The 16,794-nt window shown below is 42.1% G+C and overlaps 3 protein-coding genes across 7 annotated transcripts in view; 1 reads left to right on the plus strand and 2 right to left on the minus strand.

Annotated features, from left to right (window-relative positions):
- slc8a4a (solute carrier family 8 member 4a) overlaps positions 1 to 10,179 on the minus strand; it is a 43,953-nt gene extending 33,774 nt beyond the window's left edge. For 3 of the 5 annotated variants that reach the window (XR_004776199.1, XM_035527380.1, XM_027023836.2), the window contains exons 1-3: positions 9,952 to 10,179; positions 9,339 to 9,509; positions 8,864 to 8,973 (exon numbers count right to left, since the gene is read on the minus strand). The gene's annotated coding sequence lies outside the window, so the exon portion shown is untranslated. Of the gene's footprint in view, positions 1 to 8,863; positions 8,974 to 9,338 lie in introns of all 5 variants that reach the window. The other 2 variants (XM_035527379.1, XM_027023834.2) reach the window with 2 other exon arrangements.
- Positions 10,180 to 12,752: 2,573 nt separating this feature from the next.
- Positions 12,753 to 15,270, plus strand: bada (BCL2 associated agonist of cell death a). Its single transcript, XM_027023828.2, has 4 exons — positions 12,753 to 13,160; positions 13,435 to 13,584; positions 13,785 to 14,017; positions 14,232 to 15,270. The coding sequence occupies exons 1-4, from the start codon at positions 13,019 to 13,021 to the stop codon at positions 14,334 to 14,336; spliced, it is 630 nt and encodes a 209-aa protein (XP_026879629.2). The 5' UTR covers positions 12,753 to 13,018; the 3' UTR covers positions 14,337 to 15,270.
- Positions 15,271 to 15,592: 322 nt separating this feature from the next.
- Positions 15,593 to 16,394, minus strand: zgc:110782 (uncharacterized protein LOC541358 homolog). The gene is given in 4 exon segments (XM_035527115.1): positions 15,593 to 15,842; positions 15,844 to 16,268; positions 16,270 to 16,328; positions 16,331 to 16,394. Coding segments are annotated over 4 exon segments (798 nt in total).
- Positions 16,395 to 16,794: the final 400 nt, after the last annotated feature.

Below are 16,794 nucleotides of genomic sequence, written 5' to 3' on the forward strand. Positions count from 1 at the left end.
AGTGAGACAGGCAGTGAGAGAGGGAGTGAGACAGGCAGTGAGACAGGCAGTGAGACAGGCAGTGAGAGAGGGAGTGAGACAGGGAGTGAGACAGGCAGTGAGACAGGCAGTGAGACAGGCAGTGAGACAGCAGAACAAAGGAAAGAGGAGACAGAGATAGAGGAACTTCTGTCACAGGAAGTCAGAGAAGAAGTCAGAGAAGAATAGCGGGTGATGAGGTGAGATAATCCCACAGAGAAACATGATCTGTAGCAGCTCCTGTGTGCTGCCGAGGGAGCAAATCTGAAAAATACCAACCCTGGTCTGAACGTGTCAGCGTCAGAAGCTCAGCGCTGACCGGTGAAACTCCGGGAACCCTGCTGCTGAAATCAGGGTTTCTAGACCGCACGCCGGCCAAACCTCACCCCTGGAAACATGCATGCATGTATTTCCTGCAATATATTACCGCCACTCTGATCAATCATAAAGCCCCTTGCAGTTGGACTCTGGTGCTGAAGCAGGGAAGGCCAAAGCTGTGCTAGTAACAGCAGAACTGCAGGAACAGGGGTGTGCGTTTGTGCTTCTTCCCAGAAGCCGGGCTTGCTCATTGTCCTCCTTTTCACCTCTCCGCACTGGTAGGCCCCTCCCTCCCCACCATCAGTGCCTTCGTTCACTCTGCCACACCTCTACCCCAACCCTGCCCCAATTCTCGTTTTACAGATACAAATACGCAATAAAGAAAAGGTCATGCCTCTTCACTGAGACACTCATCGCAGTAACGGGGCCGTCTTCTGTCCTGCGGTGAAATGCGGACGTCTCAGGTCGAACGGTGTGACGTGCGCCTGCATCGCTGTCGGAGGGTCGCGCCAGGACAATTTCGAGGCGGGCTGATGCGGTCAATATTTATGCTGTCTCCCTCCTTCCATTTTATTGAATACTTGAGTACCATCAGTATTTGAGCGCTGTTCCTTCCATCCTAATTGAGCAGGAGTTTAACAGTGCTGCCAGGAGGGCAGGGTTAAAGAGAAATTAAATGGCATTTCATTTTTCCCTGGCTGAGTCACTGAGGCCAACTGAACAATCAGTCAGCGTGCAAAGCCTCCAGCCTCACACCAGAAGAGCAGCCCTGACATTAGAGCTAGGGAGATTTAGCACCTTTTTTTAAAACAGGAATGAAAACTAGAATTAACTCTAAATAGGAGAAGTTTAAATAGCATCAACAAATGAAATGTTGGCAGGCAAAAACAGAAGGCTGACGTTGGCTTTTACTAGCCTTTAGAAGCAGTTATGGGAGCAGTTATGGATATGGGGTAGCGCCACGTTTAGCCCCTGTAGTTCATAACGGGAGTGCCAATATGAAGCCATGCTGACCGCTGTTCAACTGCTCCCTCCGCTGTAATTCTAAGCCCGGTCGCTAAACACCCATGTCTGTGCAATCATAAAAACAGTCATCCATTAGAGTCAGCACAGGTCAGCAGTGGGGTTACATTTGGGAACAGTGGAAGGCAACACATGCACACACAGGCACACCCTCTTACACACACACACACACACACAACCACACATACACAGCCCAGCAGCACAGGGCTAAATCTTTTCAAGTAGCTGATGAACTGAGACAGGCAGCAGGTTACACCTGAGGTTACGCAGCCGTTTAAGAACAGGAGAGGCGCCTGTCTTTCACCATTACCACGCCCCTCCCCCTCCCCTCCCCTCCCCTCCCCTCCCCGCCGTGGGCAGGAACCACACAGGCCTTCCCCACTCTGTCATCTCTGCGTGCCGATCCTCAGACGCTCCCTCCTTAGCACCTTGTTGTAATTGCGATGGAAGGAAGCCAAGCTTTTCTGACATCGTTTTAATGTGTCCAGCATCATATGTCATCATTAGAGGTGCATTCGACTGCTGAGCTGGGAGCAGGTAATGGGGACCCACGTCCCATGTGCGCACACATAACTGGCAACAGTGGACAGGAAAAACAGAGCTGGCTCCAACAAAATGATCAGAATAAGGTGACGTTATTTCATAAAGAAGAAATAACTCATGAGAGTACCACAAATAGATGGGAGGTCAATAATATGTATCATCAGAAGCGGCCATTTTCCAACCGAGATTATGTCAAGGCTCAGTTCTGAGTGTTTTTATATATATATATATTTTATCTCTTTTTACCTTGACTGCTCACATTCATGTATCTAAGAGACCCACATGCGGCTGGCTGAAAGGACCAGCATGCGAACACGCGATGGAAGTGATGACATCACATGCAAGACCCACACATGTGCACAAACCAAAAACAAACAAGCCATATTCATCAGAAGACCGAAAGCGAAAAGTGAAATAGCCATGCGAGCACTCGTTGCAAAGGTCATTTAGTGCAGACGCTGGGATACGGATTAAACTGAGCAGGTGAACAGGGGTCCAGAAGCAGAGCAGCGTTGGCTGGCACGTCTCTACAGAGAGCTGTGTGGGTGCAGGAGTCCGTGCTACTGCGACTAGGATGTGGACAGTAGTAAAAAGAAAGAAAGAAAACATAAAATCCATGCATGATAGTTCTCAGTGTGGCTGCAGGGCTGGATATGCAGACAATCCTGAACAACATATGAAAGCTTGATTTGAAAAGGCTTTTCATGCTTACACAGCTCTGTAGGAGTGAACAGGTGACATTCGGATTTGGGTAGTAAGCAGCAGCCAACGATAGCTGAGAGTTGCAGCTGTCTGTTCAGAAGAACAGCAGCATGCTTTAACAGAGAGGCAGATGCTCTGGCTTGGCCTCTCCGTAGTGAAGGCAGGAGCACACCATCTTAGACAGGTCCTTGTCACTGAAGCAAAGTCAAAGTTCTCGCCCCCATTCACGCCTCACCGCTGGCCAATAGCAGTGCACACGGGTGACACGTTCAGAGCTTTCACTTCCATGAAGTGACTTTTCTAAAAGTGCCTCCTCTCGGCCACATCCAAAGTTCCTTTCCAGCCTCCTGAGGGCTTCAGAAACATATTTGAAAGGATGCATAAAACCAGCCTTTAGGCAGAATTATGGTGTGCAGTATATAACAACACTTTGTCAAGGTAATGGGAACTGAGCATTCAGCCAGGCCTATGTCCACTTTAATGCACTGCCAAATTTATAGGGATGAGTTGGTCATTTCCATTCTTATTACGGCTGAGACAATCCACACTCTGACAGCCCATTCACAAAACTAGCTGATTTGTATTGTCTCTCTTTGTTTAGAGGAATATGCCCTCCCTGCCAGAGTTCACTGAGAAATGCTGCTCAGAATGCCTGAGGAACACCTTCTGTGTAACAGACTGAGACTGTAATCCTCACTTTCTGACATTCTCCCAGTGATGCTGGGTTGTCCCTTTATTTACATTATGTACCAAAGGACAAGAAGGAGAGTGAACCGAAATGGAGGATTTAGAGAGGGAGCACGAGAGCATGTGTGGGAAAATGGGGACGTGAATATAGCGCAGTGGGTTTCTTGCCTTTGAGGCCCCAGACGGGTGGAGAGAGATGAAGCAGGCAGAAAGGCAGTACCACAGGAGGCTTTACATGCGTGTTCAAACACTTAAGCACAAAAACCCAACATATATGGCAAAAGCTGGCTGCGTGATGATGGTTATGAATAATAATCACGGCCTATGAAATAGGCAAACCCGCTGATTTTATGTACGGTTGTCATACATCATGCAAAAACCCAACCGCGGCTGCTCTCTCTCTCTTCCAGTTCCACATGACTGGGTGTGAATCAGCGCAATCCCGGTCTAAATGCGCGTGGTGAGCTCACCTCGCTGTCTGCAGCTACGTGCTTGTGTGCATGGCCACAGATCTCTGTCACGAACCAGCTCTCTGTCTGGCACCTGGACCAACAACCAGCCACTACACAGGCAGGACCTGCCACTTCAGGCAACAGGCAGCTGCTTCTCAGAAAGGGAGTGCTGCAGAAAGGGAGAAGCTTCCCCAGCCCTGGACACGGCCCATGCTCGGCGCTGTCACGCACCCTCCCTCTGCACCTTCCCCCACATGTCTGCAGTCGGATAATATTCATTGATATTCATAGCACATGCTACGTGGTAACATTCTTCATGTCCTAAATAATCTCAAACAGCAGACTGGCTGATGGTAGACAGCTTGCATTTGTTGGTGTTTTTTTTTTTTCTTTCTTTCTTTCTTTCTTTCGTGCAGGCCTGCACATGTTATTGGAACTGTGGACTTAGTCACAAGAAAAAACATCCATCCGTTCACTATAAAGCATTTGTCACTGTGCCTGCTGCTGGTTGGGGGTGGGTCTATAGATGTAGAGGGAGGCTCCTGTGTTTAAAATGAATAATGCGGACCTTCGCGCACACATAAACCCCTGGACCTTCCAGCATGGCTGGGGCTGTGGAGCAGACTTTGGGAGCATGCTGCCAGACCTCACCTATTTGTCTCATTTTCTCTGGCCCTGATGAACACTAGGCGTCAGCCGGCAATAGCTCCCCCATTGACAGCTTGCAGAAAATATTACACAGTCACAAAACCTGTTTAATGAGTGTGGCACATTATTGCCTGGGAGGTGCTGTGAGATGGGGGGGAGGAAAGGGGACTTTGTGGAAAATCTAGTAAACATTCAGCTCAAGCAAGATGACTTGAGATATGAAATATCCCACAGCAGAGCAATGAATACTGACTTTCCTCAGTGGGCCAATTTCTGCAATATTCTGTTTCATAATCACCCTCATCACATCAACACTGCAGTCAATGTCCTCATCAAACAGGCATTTCATTGCTGAACTAAAGTGAACTGCACTCAACAGACTCAGTACTAGTCAATCTGGGAGCCTGTGTTCTGGTAGCAGGTAGCTTTGTCCTCATTAGACTCAAACTGTCTGTGCCAGCTGTTCACCTAAAGGCAAGGCTGAGCATTTTGGGAAAGGTCACCTGCTGCTCAGCCTCAGTGGGCTGTATATTGCTTTTGCCAGATAAAATAACACATTTCTCATTTTTAATCATTCATGCCAAGCTCCTTAGGGATTGTGACATTTGCCCTGGGGTGTCCAGACTGGTATTTTCTGTTTAGCTTTCTATGTGTGCCTAAATGAAGAGCTGTGATGTCATCAGGTGACCCCATCACCATTATAAAGCTTGCACTCACCCCCAAAGCCCACTTGTTTACATATAAATACACAAATACATACTACAAGCAAAATGCCACTGCAGATACACTGGAATTCACAGTGATGTCTGGGTCAGAGACACATCTTGAATCTACGTTTATTTAATTCCATAATTGCAAAGTGCAGCAGCAAGTGTGCACACGGTCATGTTTAGCCAAGGAAAAAGCAATATGCTTGGCAAAGACCATCACAGCAAAAGTGCTTTTACATTTGCTTAGGTAATTATGGGTAAAATCATCCTTCGTGTCTGTTGTGAGTAGTTTTAAGTGAAAATGTATGCTCTTTCAACAATATATAGATGCATATCTCCATATGCTTGTCATTATCTGAGACCAAAAACAAACATGGTATTCATGACCACCAAGCATGTGTCATGTGACTCTGATAGAAAGTTGTGCATCTCTATTTGCATGTTGCAAAGTTTGCTAAGTAAGGGTGTTTTTAGGACCTGTGGGGTTGTTTTGTGCAGACCCACAGAGGCTGTCCAGTCATGTGTGGAAACCCGTGAAGAGGTATGCTGCAGCACCACTATGCCAGAGAGAGAGAGAGAGAGAGAGAGAGAGAGAGAGAGAGAGAGAAAGAAAAATGGAGGTAGGTGGGGTGAGAAGTGAGAAAATATTGCTTTTCCTAATTTACATGCAGGAACAGTAAATGAAGGCAGGGGGAGCAGAGGGGAGCACATATTGCATCTGTAACCCCAAGCATTCCTCTACTGTAAGAGAGAGAGGGAGAGAGAGAGAGAGAGAGAAAAGGAAAGACAGTGAAGAAGGAAAAGACCTCTTCTTTAGGTATGCAACTGTGCAGCGTTAGAGTGTGAAGACTTCTGACACCTTTTGCACTCGTTAAGGTGAAGCTGAGAAGTCAATGACCCAGCACTGTTCTGTTCCTGCTCCAAAGTCACCGCAGCAGTCTACAATCACTAAGCTACAGCTGCTTCACTGATCGATCAGTCTCCACTAAGAGACTGGTCATATACACATACCTCACCCTGTAGAGTGGCCCAACACAGCTGCTGGATTAACATAGCATAATAATCACATAGCACAAAGAGTGCTAACAGTACATGCATCACTTCATCCCAACAATCATGCAGAGAAAAATGCCTAAATAAATATTTCATTTCACTTTAATTAACTGTTACACAAAAAACAAGACAATAATCATGCATTAGGCATATCTGCACATAATCTGTTCCCATGCAGATTCAGCACCATGGATAGCAACTCGACACCAGCTATTCATGAAGTGCATGAACCACTGACCAGGCTCTGCATCTCATATCCTGGACAAACAATTACAATCCTTCTAAGAGTTTCTCCCTTTAACACATTCAGTAATTCAGATACAGCATCTAATGCAAAGGGATGTTTTGCCAACAGGTGTCAAAATGTTCCTAGACACTTCAAAACTGAGGTCTGGACCTCAATATAGAAAGGATGTGTTTCATTGTGTAAAACCCAGAATCACAGTGAGGCACTTGTGTAGGCTGAGAGGGTCGTGCTGTTTTCTGCACTGTGTGATTGGCCAGACAGTGTATGACTTTGACAGATAGTATACAATAACAGCACAATATTTAGAGGAGAAGCCAATGATTACTACTGGAGGCTGCCAAAATCATAAGCAAAACAATACATTATTAATGCAACTTTCTAATTAGCCAGCTGCAGCATTCATTTGGGAATGTACAAACATATCAAAAGTAGATATACGAAAACGCAGGTTTGAATTCCAACCCAATAACTATAAAAATAGTGAGAGAAGAGAAACATAGAAGGGAGGAGAAGACCACATGAGAGAGATTCACAAAGAATCTACAAAGAACAAATAATTAGCAAGAACCCAGTAGAACATTTAAAAGCTCCGTTAAGAGATTAAAATGCCCCAGCAACACACAGATATAAAACCTGAAACTAAATTTGCAACCCAAAGACCAAAGAAGGCTTGACTATGTACGGGAATATGTCACAATAACTGCACAGGCATTTAAAGATGAAATAGAAATTATAGTGGCAAAATGAAAGAAAGAAAAAACACTGTTTTGTAAATACTGTCTAAAATCATATTTCAAAATACGGTTATTATTTGAATAATAGCTTCATTTTGGCCCAGACAGATGGAGCAAAAGAGACTAATTGGGGCAACTAGCTCACCTGATGAGAGCTGGCCATCTTAATGGGCTGACAGTACTTTGTGTAAGAGGTAGAATACAAATACGGCTTGGGTGGCTCTGGACTAATAATGCTGGCAAAGCTGACAGAGAAGCAATATATCAAGAGTCATTTGGCCTAAAATCTTGACAGTGCATCAGACACAGTGATATCAAAGACACAACCCACACACATCGCAACAGAGAACCAGACACAGCAGGGCCTGTGGATCTGACACAAACATTAAAGCACACCAAAACATCAGCCCTGCAAAAAAAAAAAAAAAAAAAAAACCCAGCAAAAAGTAAAAAAGAAGCTGTACCCATCCAAACAGGTATACTCTCTTGAAATTACTTTCAAAACTTAAGCACCCTCAGTGAAACTCAAAGCCTGTCAGAATACACTTACAGGCTCCACAGCCCACTGGAACTAATGCATGTTGATGACAAATTCTGCACAATAGGCTAATGGAAGTTAGGCTGCCAAATTTAACATAGCGCTGGTGAAAACAAACCACTTCTGGAATTCTGCCCTGAGCAAGAGTGGGATTATTCACAGTCTACCAGAACATCAAGATTAGCTCATGTCATGAGCAGTGGTTCTTAGTATTATAGAGGACATAAAGCCTGCTAAAGCAAGAGCTCTAACCACAGGAGACCACATCAACCTCTACAACAACAGCAGCTAGTGCTGAACTCAGATCAGTGTATTGTCCAGATAACACATAAAACTGATAACGAAAATTACATGGCAGTGCTGTATGTTTTCTCTGCATATATAAAAAAGGCTGCCTGAAACTCATTCTCTAAAATCATTTTATAGCAACTAAGAAAATAGTGGGAAAGAGCAAGAGGCTTCCACTGTAGGATTGGACTACTCAGGGTATAAATCACTGTCAATAGTAGATCACAGTTTGAGTAAACAGTCTGTTTCTTTCTTTTACTCATATCTTTAAGGCTAAACATAAATAGCTGTCATTTTATGAGCTAAAACAGAGGACACAAACATCTATGTAAAGTGTGAACAGAATACTTAACCTAGTAACACTACATTTGCATATTCATATTGTGTAGTGTGAATTGAAGAGCAACATTAAGTGCCCATTACTACAGAGATAAAACCCACAATTCATTTTCAGTCAAAATTGTCTTCTTTCCTGGACTTGTATGCTTAAATAATATAAAATAATCTCAAACTATCTAGTATAGCATAAAATATTTGTTGAACTTCTGTCTCTAGATGTGTACTGTCACTAGTTTTCTGATGTTTGCATCAGAAGGCTTTGGAAGGGAAAGGGTATCCCTACAGATCACAATATGCTGGTATCATCTGAATGTGTTTATATGAAACAGGTGGGCTGTTTCTATAGTGGGAGTAGGAGAGCGTTTCCATGAGAACTGTGCTTGTAGCCACTTTAAAAATGGCACAGGATTAGAGAGTTGAAAATATACATATGGCATTAGCTCTAGGCTCATTACAAGACATACTTAAAAGACTTACTATTTACCTTTTCAGGAATCATTCAGTTAAAGACTAGGTTACACCAATGTGTCGTTACATCATTTCACAGATGATAGTGTAAATACCTGCTTTTTAGACACCTTGAGTTAGAATGGAGTAGGTTATTATTCTTGTTATCAGATATTCATCTTGGTAACGCTGGTCACTCTAGTTTGGGCTGTGATATTACTTTACCCTGCAAAAAGAGATATTACACTTTAAAATAAAGCAATATACATTATTCATTATGTAGATTCTTTAACAGTGACTCATGGTTTTATGTGAGAAACAAGCATTTATTCAACATAGAGACAACATATGGTCGAACTGTTGGATTTCAAAACGAATGACACAAGAAAGGCGCTATCATTCCTTAACAGCTATCCGACATATCCATTTTTTCTCTTAAACTTAAGGCGTCTTATCGGTTGCACGTGAAATCACACAATTGACACGGTTTGCATGCAGTCATTTGTTGCGGGAAGTCAAAAACGTGGCCACGGAACAAGAAGTGTGAATAAAAATCTATCTAAGCTATTGTAGACATTTAATTGCACTTACGGTTTCAGGATTCTGGTCGACACTCGCCTTTGGCTCCTCTAGCTCCTCTAGCGCGGTCTGCCGTGGTGGAATTTACTGCGAGTCACCTCTGCGATGCTCACAACTCACTACTCAAAACAGCATCGTTGGTGCGCAGAATCTCGTCAACGTCGTTTTCCTGTTACAACAGTTCTTCAAATAATACAAAAGGAAGTAACGTGTATATGCTAAATCCAGATAATTTGGAAGCCGAAGAGGTAAGAAAAAAAGTTTTTAAAAAAAAGACAAAATATAAGACAATAAGATAAAATTATCTTCCTTACAATAAAGTCTTGGGGTAATATCGTGTTAGAGAGCTAAATATTACTGGAGTTAAGCCACTATTAAACCTTTGTTTTCCTTGTTAATTGTAGTAAATATAACAGAAAATTGGAATTGGTCACTGGCAGATTAAGATGTTTGGAGATGTCAACTGCAGTCTAAGATTGCGATTCCCAAAATGGCATATAAACTAAATATGGCTACTTGACGAGCGATTACTTTTCAAACAAAGCAACGCAACATATACAAAAAATAGCTTTCCCCGTAGCGCTGGAATTCAAATCGAAGGAGATTTCTTTGAGAGAGAGCATACCAGGAGAACTATCAGAGCCACGCATGGTCGCGACGGAACCAGCGGGAGTGCGCGAGTGCTGGTAACTGAATGAAAAGAAACTGGCTAGGCGCTCGCGTCAGCATCCGCCACGCGCACAAGCCGTGGAGGATGGGGAGATTTGAGCGGTAGAAGATGAAAGATGTGTAAACGAAAGCTGCCCGCTTCCCTTTCACCCCGTCCGTCGGCAGGTGGGATGTGATAGGGAACTGAGCCAAGGTGCGAAAACGGCATTTCTCGGTGGCATGGACTGCAGAGGGAGGGGAGGGGACAGGACCTACCGTAGCATGCCCGAGCCCCACTAATAAAACAAGACATGACGATTGGTCAGTAGCTTAATGAATCAAACTGGCGGGGTCGTTGATGGAACACATTTGGTCATTTTAAAAACAAACGAAGTATGGTATATGTTAATTAATAATAATACATTATGTCAAAGTGTGTCTTGGTTTCTGGCAAATACAATTTAATTTAAAAATGTATGTAAACAGAAGAAACCTAAACAGCATTCTTGAGTGAAGTAGCTTTTGTGGGGAATAGCCTTGTGCCTTGTTGTGTTATAACTAAAAGCTTAAGCTTTCGATCGTGATCCTGGATGCTCAACAACAGCATCATCACCTATCTGATGAAAAAAGCTTTTATCGTTTTATTGTGACACATAGGCTATATATATATATATATATATATATATATATATATATATATATATATATATATATATATATATATATAGCCTATGTGTCACAATAAAACACACACACACACACACACACACACACACACATATGTGTGTGTGTGTGTGTGTGTGTGTGTGTGTGTGTGTGTGTGTGTGTGTGTGTGTGTACATAAATATACAGAGAGTTACTTTGAGTCTTGAAAAACTGACAACTACTGACAAAATCCCTGTTATCCAGTGCAGTTCTTAATGGATTCATAATAATTTAAAGTTCTGTGATTATTCTATGCAAGCCTGAGGCCAACCTAAAAGCATTATTGATACCAACAAGAAAGAATCAGCCTGCTTGTGCTTTTGTTGTTAAATATCAGAACATATCAGGAGTTATTCCTTTGAATAGCAGTATAGCAATATGGTAAATTTAAATGAGCAATAAGTCATTTTTCCAATTATACTTCTTCACATTATGAAACTGCAGTTATAGGCCTACTGACAGCTAGTGGCCTGGATGTTTTAAAGATTTTGTACTAAACCTATTTTAAAGGGCAATACCAATAAAACTACAAATAAAATTACTACAAATATAATGTGGTAGTTGATTGTGTATGTGATTTTAGACAAGAGAAAGGTCTATTTGCCAGTACATTTCTGAAGCCAATCCTCTGGAATTCTTTGGGTTAAAGTCACTTCAGCAAGACCTAAAACCCTTGAAACCAACCACCTCTAACACCTCTAAATTTGAAGGGCAACAATCGTGCTTCTCAGGATTTTAGGTTTCTTTTAGGACCTTGGGACAAAGTAATAAGCCTTACTTTATTGTGAAATACTATTGTAGCTGTGTAGATGTGGACTGAGTTTGTGGGATCAGTGCTTTTGTGTACCTTTGTTTTTGCTACTTCATTGCACTTTTAACTCAACAGCAAATTGTCAAGGCCTTTATAAGTCAAGTGAACATATTTAAGCAGAACATCTTTAGCTTGGTAAACCATTTTCATGGTATGTGGTCATTTCACTTGACTATATAAGGTGCCAAACGTGTAGCTTGCATGCAGAACCAAGGACACTATTGTAGTTAATGGTACTAGTTGGTCTAGATTGCTGTATCTACTTGTTGTAGCTATCTAGGTTATATTGACCATGTCATCCATGTAGGCTGTGTTCCCTATACCAAAGGTTTAACAGTGGGGACACATGACATTTGCTATCTATGTCTATAAAACATAGCTACCAAACTTTAAACTCCTGGATGTTGAGTCATACTGATGAATAGCAGTACTAATGAATGAGCATGCTTGCAATACGGTTCCGGCTGCTCTCACTGTCAGCCATCGTGCTGCAAACTGATCATTACTTGGAAAAAAAAAAGTGCCCCATGGAGACTGCTAGACTTATTGCTACTTTAAAACAATGTGTTAAATAATTCTTTTTTTAAGTGTAACAGGTTTCTGATGATCAGAAGTCCTTATCTAGGCTACGTTCTCGTACTGAGTCTCTTCGCTCCATTTAGGCTCATTGTCAAACATCTGCTTCCAGCTTATTCTACGGGCTCCATATAGTCAATAAAGGAATGTGAACAGCGACATAGCATATTCAACCGCGGACATTTCTCGCCACCTACGGATCAAAAAGAGAAACCGTCAAAATGAAACGCTGGCAGAAAGTTAAGAGGCCAATGCCCATTGTTCATTTCGGTCTAGTCGTTAGAATCGAAAATCAATTTTAAGAAACTGACGGACATATTAACGGACTTATAAGTACAATAAGAAACAAAAAGCTGAGGACAACTCAATATTTTTAAATTAACTGTGGAATGTCTGTGTCTTTGACCATTGCTTTGAGAAAGCAAAACCTTAATTAAATGTCATGCACACTTCGACACGTTTCCAAGACTAATGTTCGGTTCGTTGCAATTCGTGCTAATTGGCTACGCGCGTACTACTAAGCGCACTGCAAGTAAACAAGTCACGAGACGGCACGCGCTTGAGAACCCCTACCGCAACAGTGACGTTACATAAAAGATCTCCTCAAAACGCCCTAGCAGCGTGGCTTGATTGGCGGTTTAAAGAGCACACTAGCACCTCATTGGGTAGAAGGTGAAACTCCACAGCATACGACTATAGACAACAACAATATCGGGAGTGATATGAGATCATCGTATATGCTGCTGCCGTGTCCACAAAGGGGTGGAAAATTAATCAGTAGTAATTTTTAAAAGCGAAGACAATCATTTTGACTAAATGTCTCGGAAAGGGCTATATTTGGTTCTTTATTTTGAGTCAACGATGTCAACGTTAGAAAGTGATATAACGCCGTTAGACCTTAAACTTGACAATTAGCCATGTTAGCTTTTGTTATTTGGGTGTGTCGCATGCCATGCACAATCAATATTTGTTGAGATTGAGGAAAGCGAATTTTACTCGCGAGGATTATAAAAAAGTAATCAAGGCCAAAAGACTGCGTGAAGAGGGAGAGACACCTTCGAACACATCGTGCTGGAATCCTTTTAGAGTCACAGGTAACGTAGGTAGCTGTTTTTAACCTTGATTTTTACATAATGAGTTAGATTAGCTAACTACTCATCATTTATATCAAGACTTTATATAATGCTTAATTGCTGTCTTAATTTGATCCTAGTTTATAACTATTCCTATTGTGTATATGCATTGTGTAACTTAGTTGAATATACTTTAATTATACTTTTTTACAAGTATACCTAAATCTTTAGTGACTAGGCCAGTTATTAATTCGTTATACACATCGACGTGAGCGTAATATTTCACTGTCACCAGCTTTCACAATGGAAAAGGCACCATGTGGTCAAAGAGATGACATCAGTGCATTGGATGACCAAGACGAATCAAGATGGTCAGAGACAATCGAGAGTGATGACTCCCCTCGAATCAGCAATCATCACATCATGCCAAACAACACAGCAACAGGTTCAAGCCAGCCACATTCTCACAGAGGCCTCATAAGCCACATAACCAAGATTACTGAGCAGACAAAACCTAAGAATAGTTACTTGTATGAATGAACATCTGCATCAGCTAGGAAGCCTAATTCTTTAAAATGGCACACATTGATCATTTGTAAAGTTCATGGTGTTAACACTTGCTCGCCCTTATTGTTGGCCTATCAGAGGTCGGGGGTCGTGTGCGGCTCTACTCCGAGTCCCAGGCATACACAGTGAGCCACTGGGAAGACACTGAGTCCCAAGATGGAGTGTCAGCAGAAGAGGGTGGAGGAGCTTGTGAAGGAGCCCCATTCCGTGGCCGATCCCAGTCTGCTCCTGCTGCACTATGGAAAGCCAAGAAATATGGACGGCAACTGAGGAGGATGAGCGATGAGTTTGACACCTGGCTGGACAAAGGGGTGTGTTCCATTAAAGGTCATCAGAAGGAAAAACTAGGGTTACATTCTGACCTGGCAGACAGAGCATACACTGTTCAGGGTGGCAAATGGACACTAGATAGTGCACTCCTATACAGAGCAATGTACACCTGACAAAGTGTCTGCTCCATTAGTGCACAGTTGGAATTTCCCACAGTATTATTTATTTGTGTCTCTCTGTAACCTTACTTTCCAGGAGATAAGAAGAGTGAGCAGCCCTGGGAAACTGTCACAGAAGCAGACCAACCAAGGATGGTTCTCTTTCCTTTGGCGTTCCAAGGAAGAGGAAGGAAGAAAGTAAATCTCATGCACCACACCAGGGAAACAGTGAAAAACAGAAAGATGAAGTAACAATCAGATAGATGAAGGCTGGTCATGTTTGGCACAAGTATGGCCCTTTTATCAAAGTGCTCAACCAAACTAGTGCTTAGAAGTACAAGAACACCATGGCAATAACTGATGTAAAGGGTCATTTTTGTTACTTCAATTTGACAATCTTAAATGACAATCTCTCATAGTTGTGGACAACACTGGACAATCTCATATATTCTGATCCTAAATAAAGCCCCTATTTAAGAATGACTTATAATCTGTTACATTTAAATGAATATTTGGTATGAAATGTGATATATGGTTCTATGATGTATTTTATAAAATAATTTATAGATGTTCATCTTTTAAAATTTGTGTAGTATTGAGATTCAAGTGGTGGCAAAATGTAAAAGTTTCCAAAAGTGAATCAATCTGTGAATGAAGTAATGCTTAGTAGTGATTAACGATGATGCGGGTATTGTTCTCATTTGGTCAGGTCCGTCTCAGGGTTTTCCTTTTCATTTATTCAAAGTGTTACTGTTGTGAATGTCCAGTCATGCTATACATCTTTTAATAAGACATCAACAGAAGCCCTGAATGAAAAGTGTTTAGGATATGTCATTAGTGTCCCTCTTTCATGTACAAATATCCTGACAGTTGAACTGTATGCTGTCCACTGCCTTTTATATGCACAGCACTGGCTTTAGCTGTAGGGTAAATTGCCTTGCATGCAAAAGAAGAGACATTTTCTGCCAAACCTGTGGTTAAGCAAATTACTGCAAATAGACAACAAATGCTGTGTGCTGTAGTATGTACTGCCATCAGGCATTTTGCTGATACCTTACTTGAAATGCATTTATATGGGTATTTGTTTTTTTAGAAGCTATTTGTAAACATTTCTACTTCTTTGTGTGTAATTAATTAAATGTTAATTTGTTGAATTTGTATACATTTTCATTTATGATTTGTGGTCAAAAATAAAAGATTTTTGGCATCATATGTTTTTCCCTACATTGCTGGTTTCATGAGATGATATCCCGTTCTACAGTTTTAAAACTTTAGACAAAATGTTACATTCAAAAACAACTACAACAGACTCGGATCACCAAGTTTTCCATATATGCAGTGGAGAAACATCTGTGACTCTGTATTGACATATGTCACTAACTAATCAGGCCTTACTTCTTTGGCCAGATTTTTAAATGAGTAATCTAAAAGATCTGACCATCAATGGCACTATCTAAGCTAAGCAATACTGGTCGAATCTCTCCCACAACACCTTGATTTACTGTTCAGGGTCCCTAGTTTCTTCGTTTCTTGTTCACTAAGCTCAAAGTCAGAGACACTGGCATTCTCCTGTGCCCTTGGTAGCTGTGAGGAACGGGGCAGAACAGAGATGCCTTGCTGAACCACCCACCTCAGAAGCACCTGGGCTGGGCTGCGGCCACAGCCTGCAGCCACATCTGTCATCCCCGGCTCCTGCAGGACTGTGCCGTTTCTCTTTGCATATATTTTTCAGTTCCCTTTGAACAAGTTTAGGATGACACTCCATCTGCAGGACTGCTGGAGGAACACAGCAACTCCTAAGCAGCTCCCAGAGGTGCCTTGCAGTATAGTTGGAGATTCCTCTGGCCTTAAACTGTCCATTAGCAAAAAACTCCTCCAAGACAGTCCAGCTCTGTGCTTGATGCTGCGAGTAAAGTGTATCCCTTGGCCCTAAGCCCGCAGTCCAAGACCAGTGCACCAGATAAAGGTTTATGTATTCACAAGCCAACTGTTCCAGGCTCCTCAAACAGCCCTCTCTGGCCCCAGGACCCTAGTCTTCTGGTCCAAGCTTGCTGATGAGGAACACATCCACACACGAGAGGCCACGCTGGGGCAGCAGGTCCCAGATGACCTGCCATAGGTGACTTTCATTTTCCATACACTGCGGCAGTGCTAAGGGACTGGTACAACTGTTCATGGCCCTGCAGCTTGTACTGCCCAGACCCAAGAGTGGAATCTCTGTTGCAGAGTTGAGAGTAACTGAGGCTGCAGTGCTGCGCATCTGAAAAATGTGCTACTAAAGGCTAAGTTCATCATTACATGTGTGAAGAAGACAAAGATCCCATATTTGATTTTAACATTAAAGAACAATACTGAAATAAAGTATCTGTATACAAATACTAGTACATGTAACATGATTCATTGCAAATTGTCGGTGTCCATTGCACAAAAAAAAAACAAAAAAAACAAAAAACCTATGTCGACTTTCAGTAATTTTTACTTTTAAGATATCATGTATTGAATGTGAGCATACATCTGACTATCCTTAGCAGTGGCTATCAAAATAAAATGTAATGCAAGTCTTTTATAAATGTCATTTAAGACCTCTTTGATTTTTGTACTGAAATATGTCCAAATTACAATGGTAGTAAAAAACTGCAAAGCAGCTAGCTAGCGGTTAG

This window comes from Electrophorus electricus, chromosome 6, assembly GCF_013358815.1.
Source record: "Electrophorus electricus isolate fEleEle1 chromosome 6, fEleEle1.pri, whole genome shotgun sequence".
Classification (NCBI taxonomy): Eukaryota; Metazoa; Chordata; class Actinopteri; order Gymnotiformes; family Gymnotidae; genus Electrophorus; species Electrophorus electricus.

Coding starts and splice junctions, on each gene's coding strand:
- bada (XM_027023828.2), top strand. CDS start 13,019: ATGCACAATCAATATTTGTTGAGATTGAGGAAAGCGAATTTTACTCGC. Junction 13,161..13,434: donor GAATCCTTTTAGAGTCACAG/GTAACGTAGGTA, acceptor CACTGTCACCAG/CTTTCACAATGGAAAAGGCA. Junction 14,018..14,231: donor ACACCTGGCTGGACAAAGGG/GTGTGTTCCATT, acceptor CTTACTTTCCAG/GAGATAAGAAGAGTGAGCAG.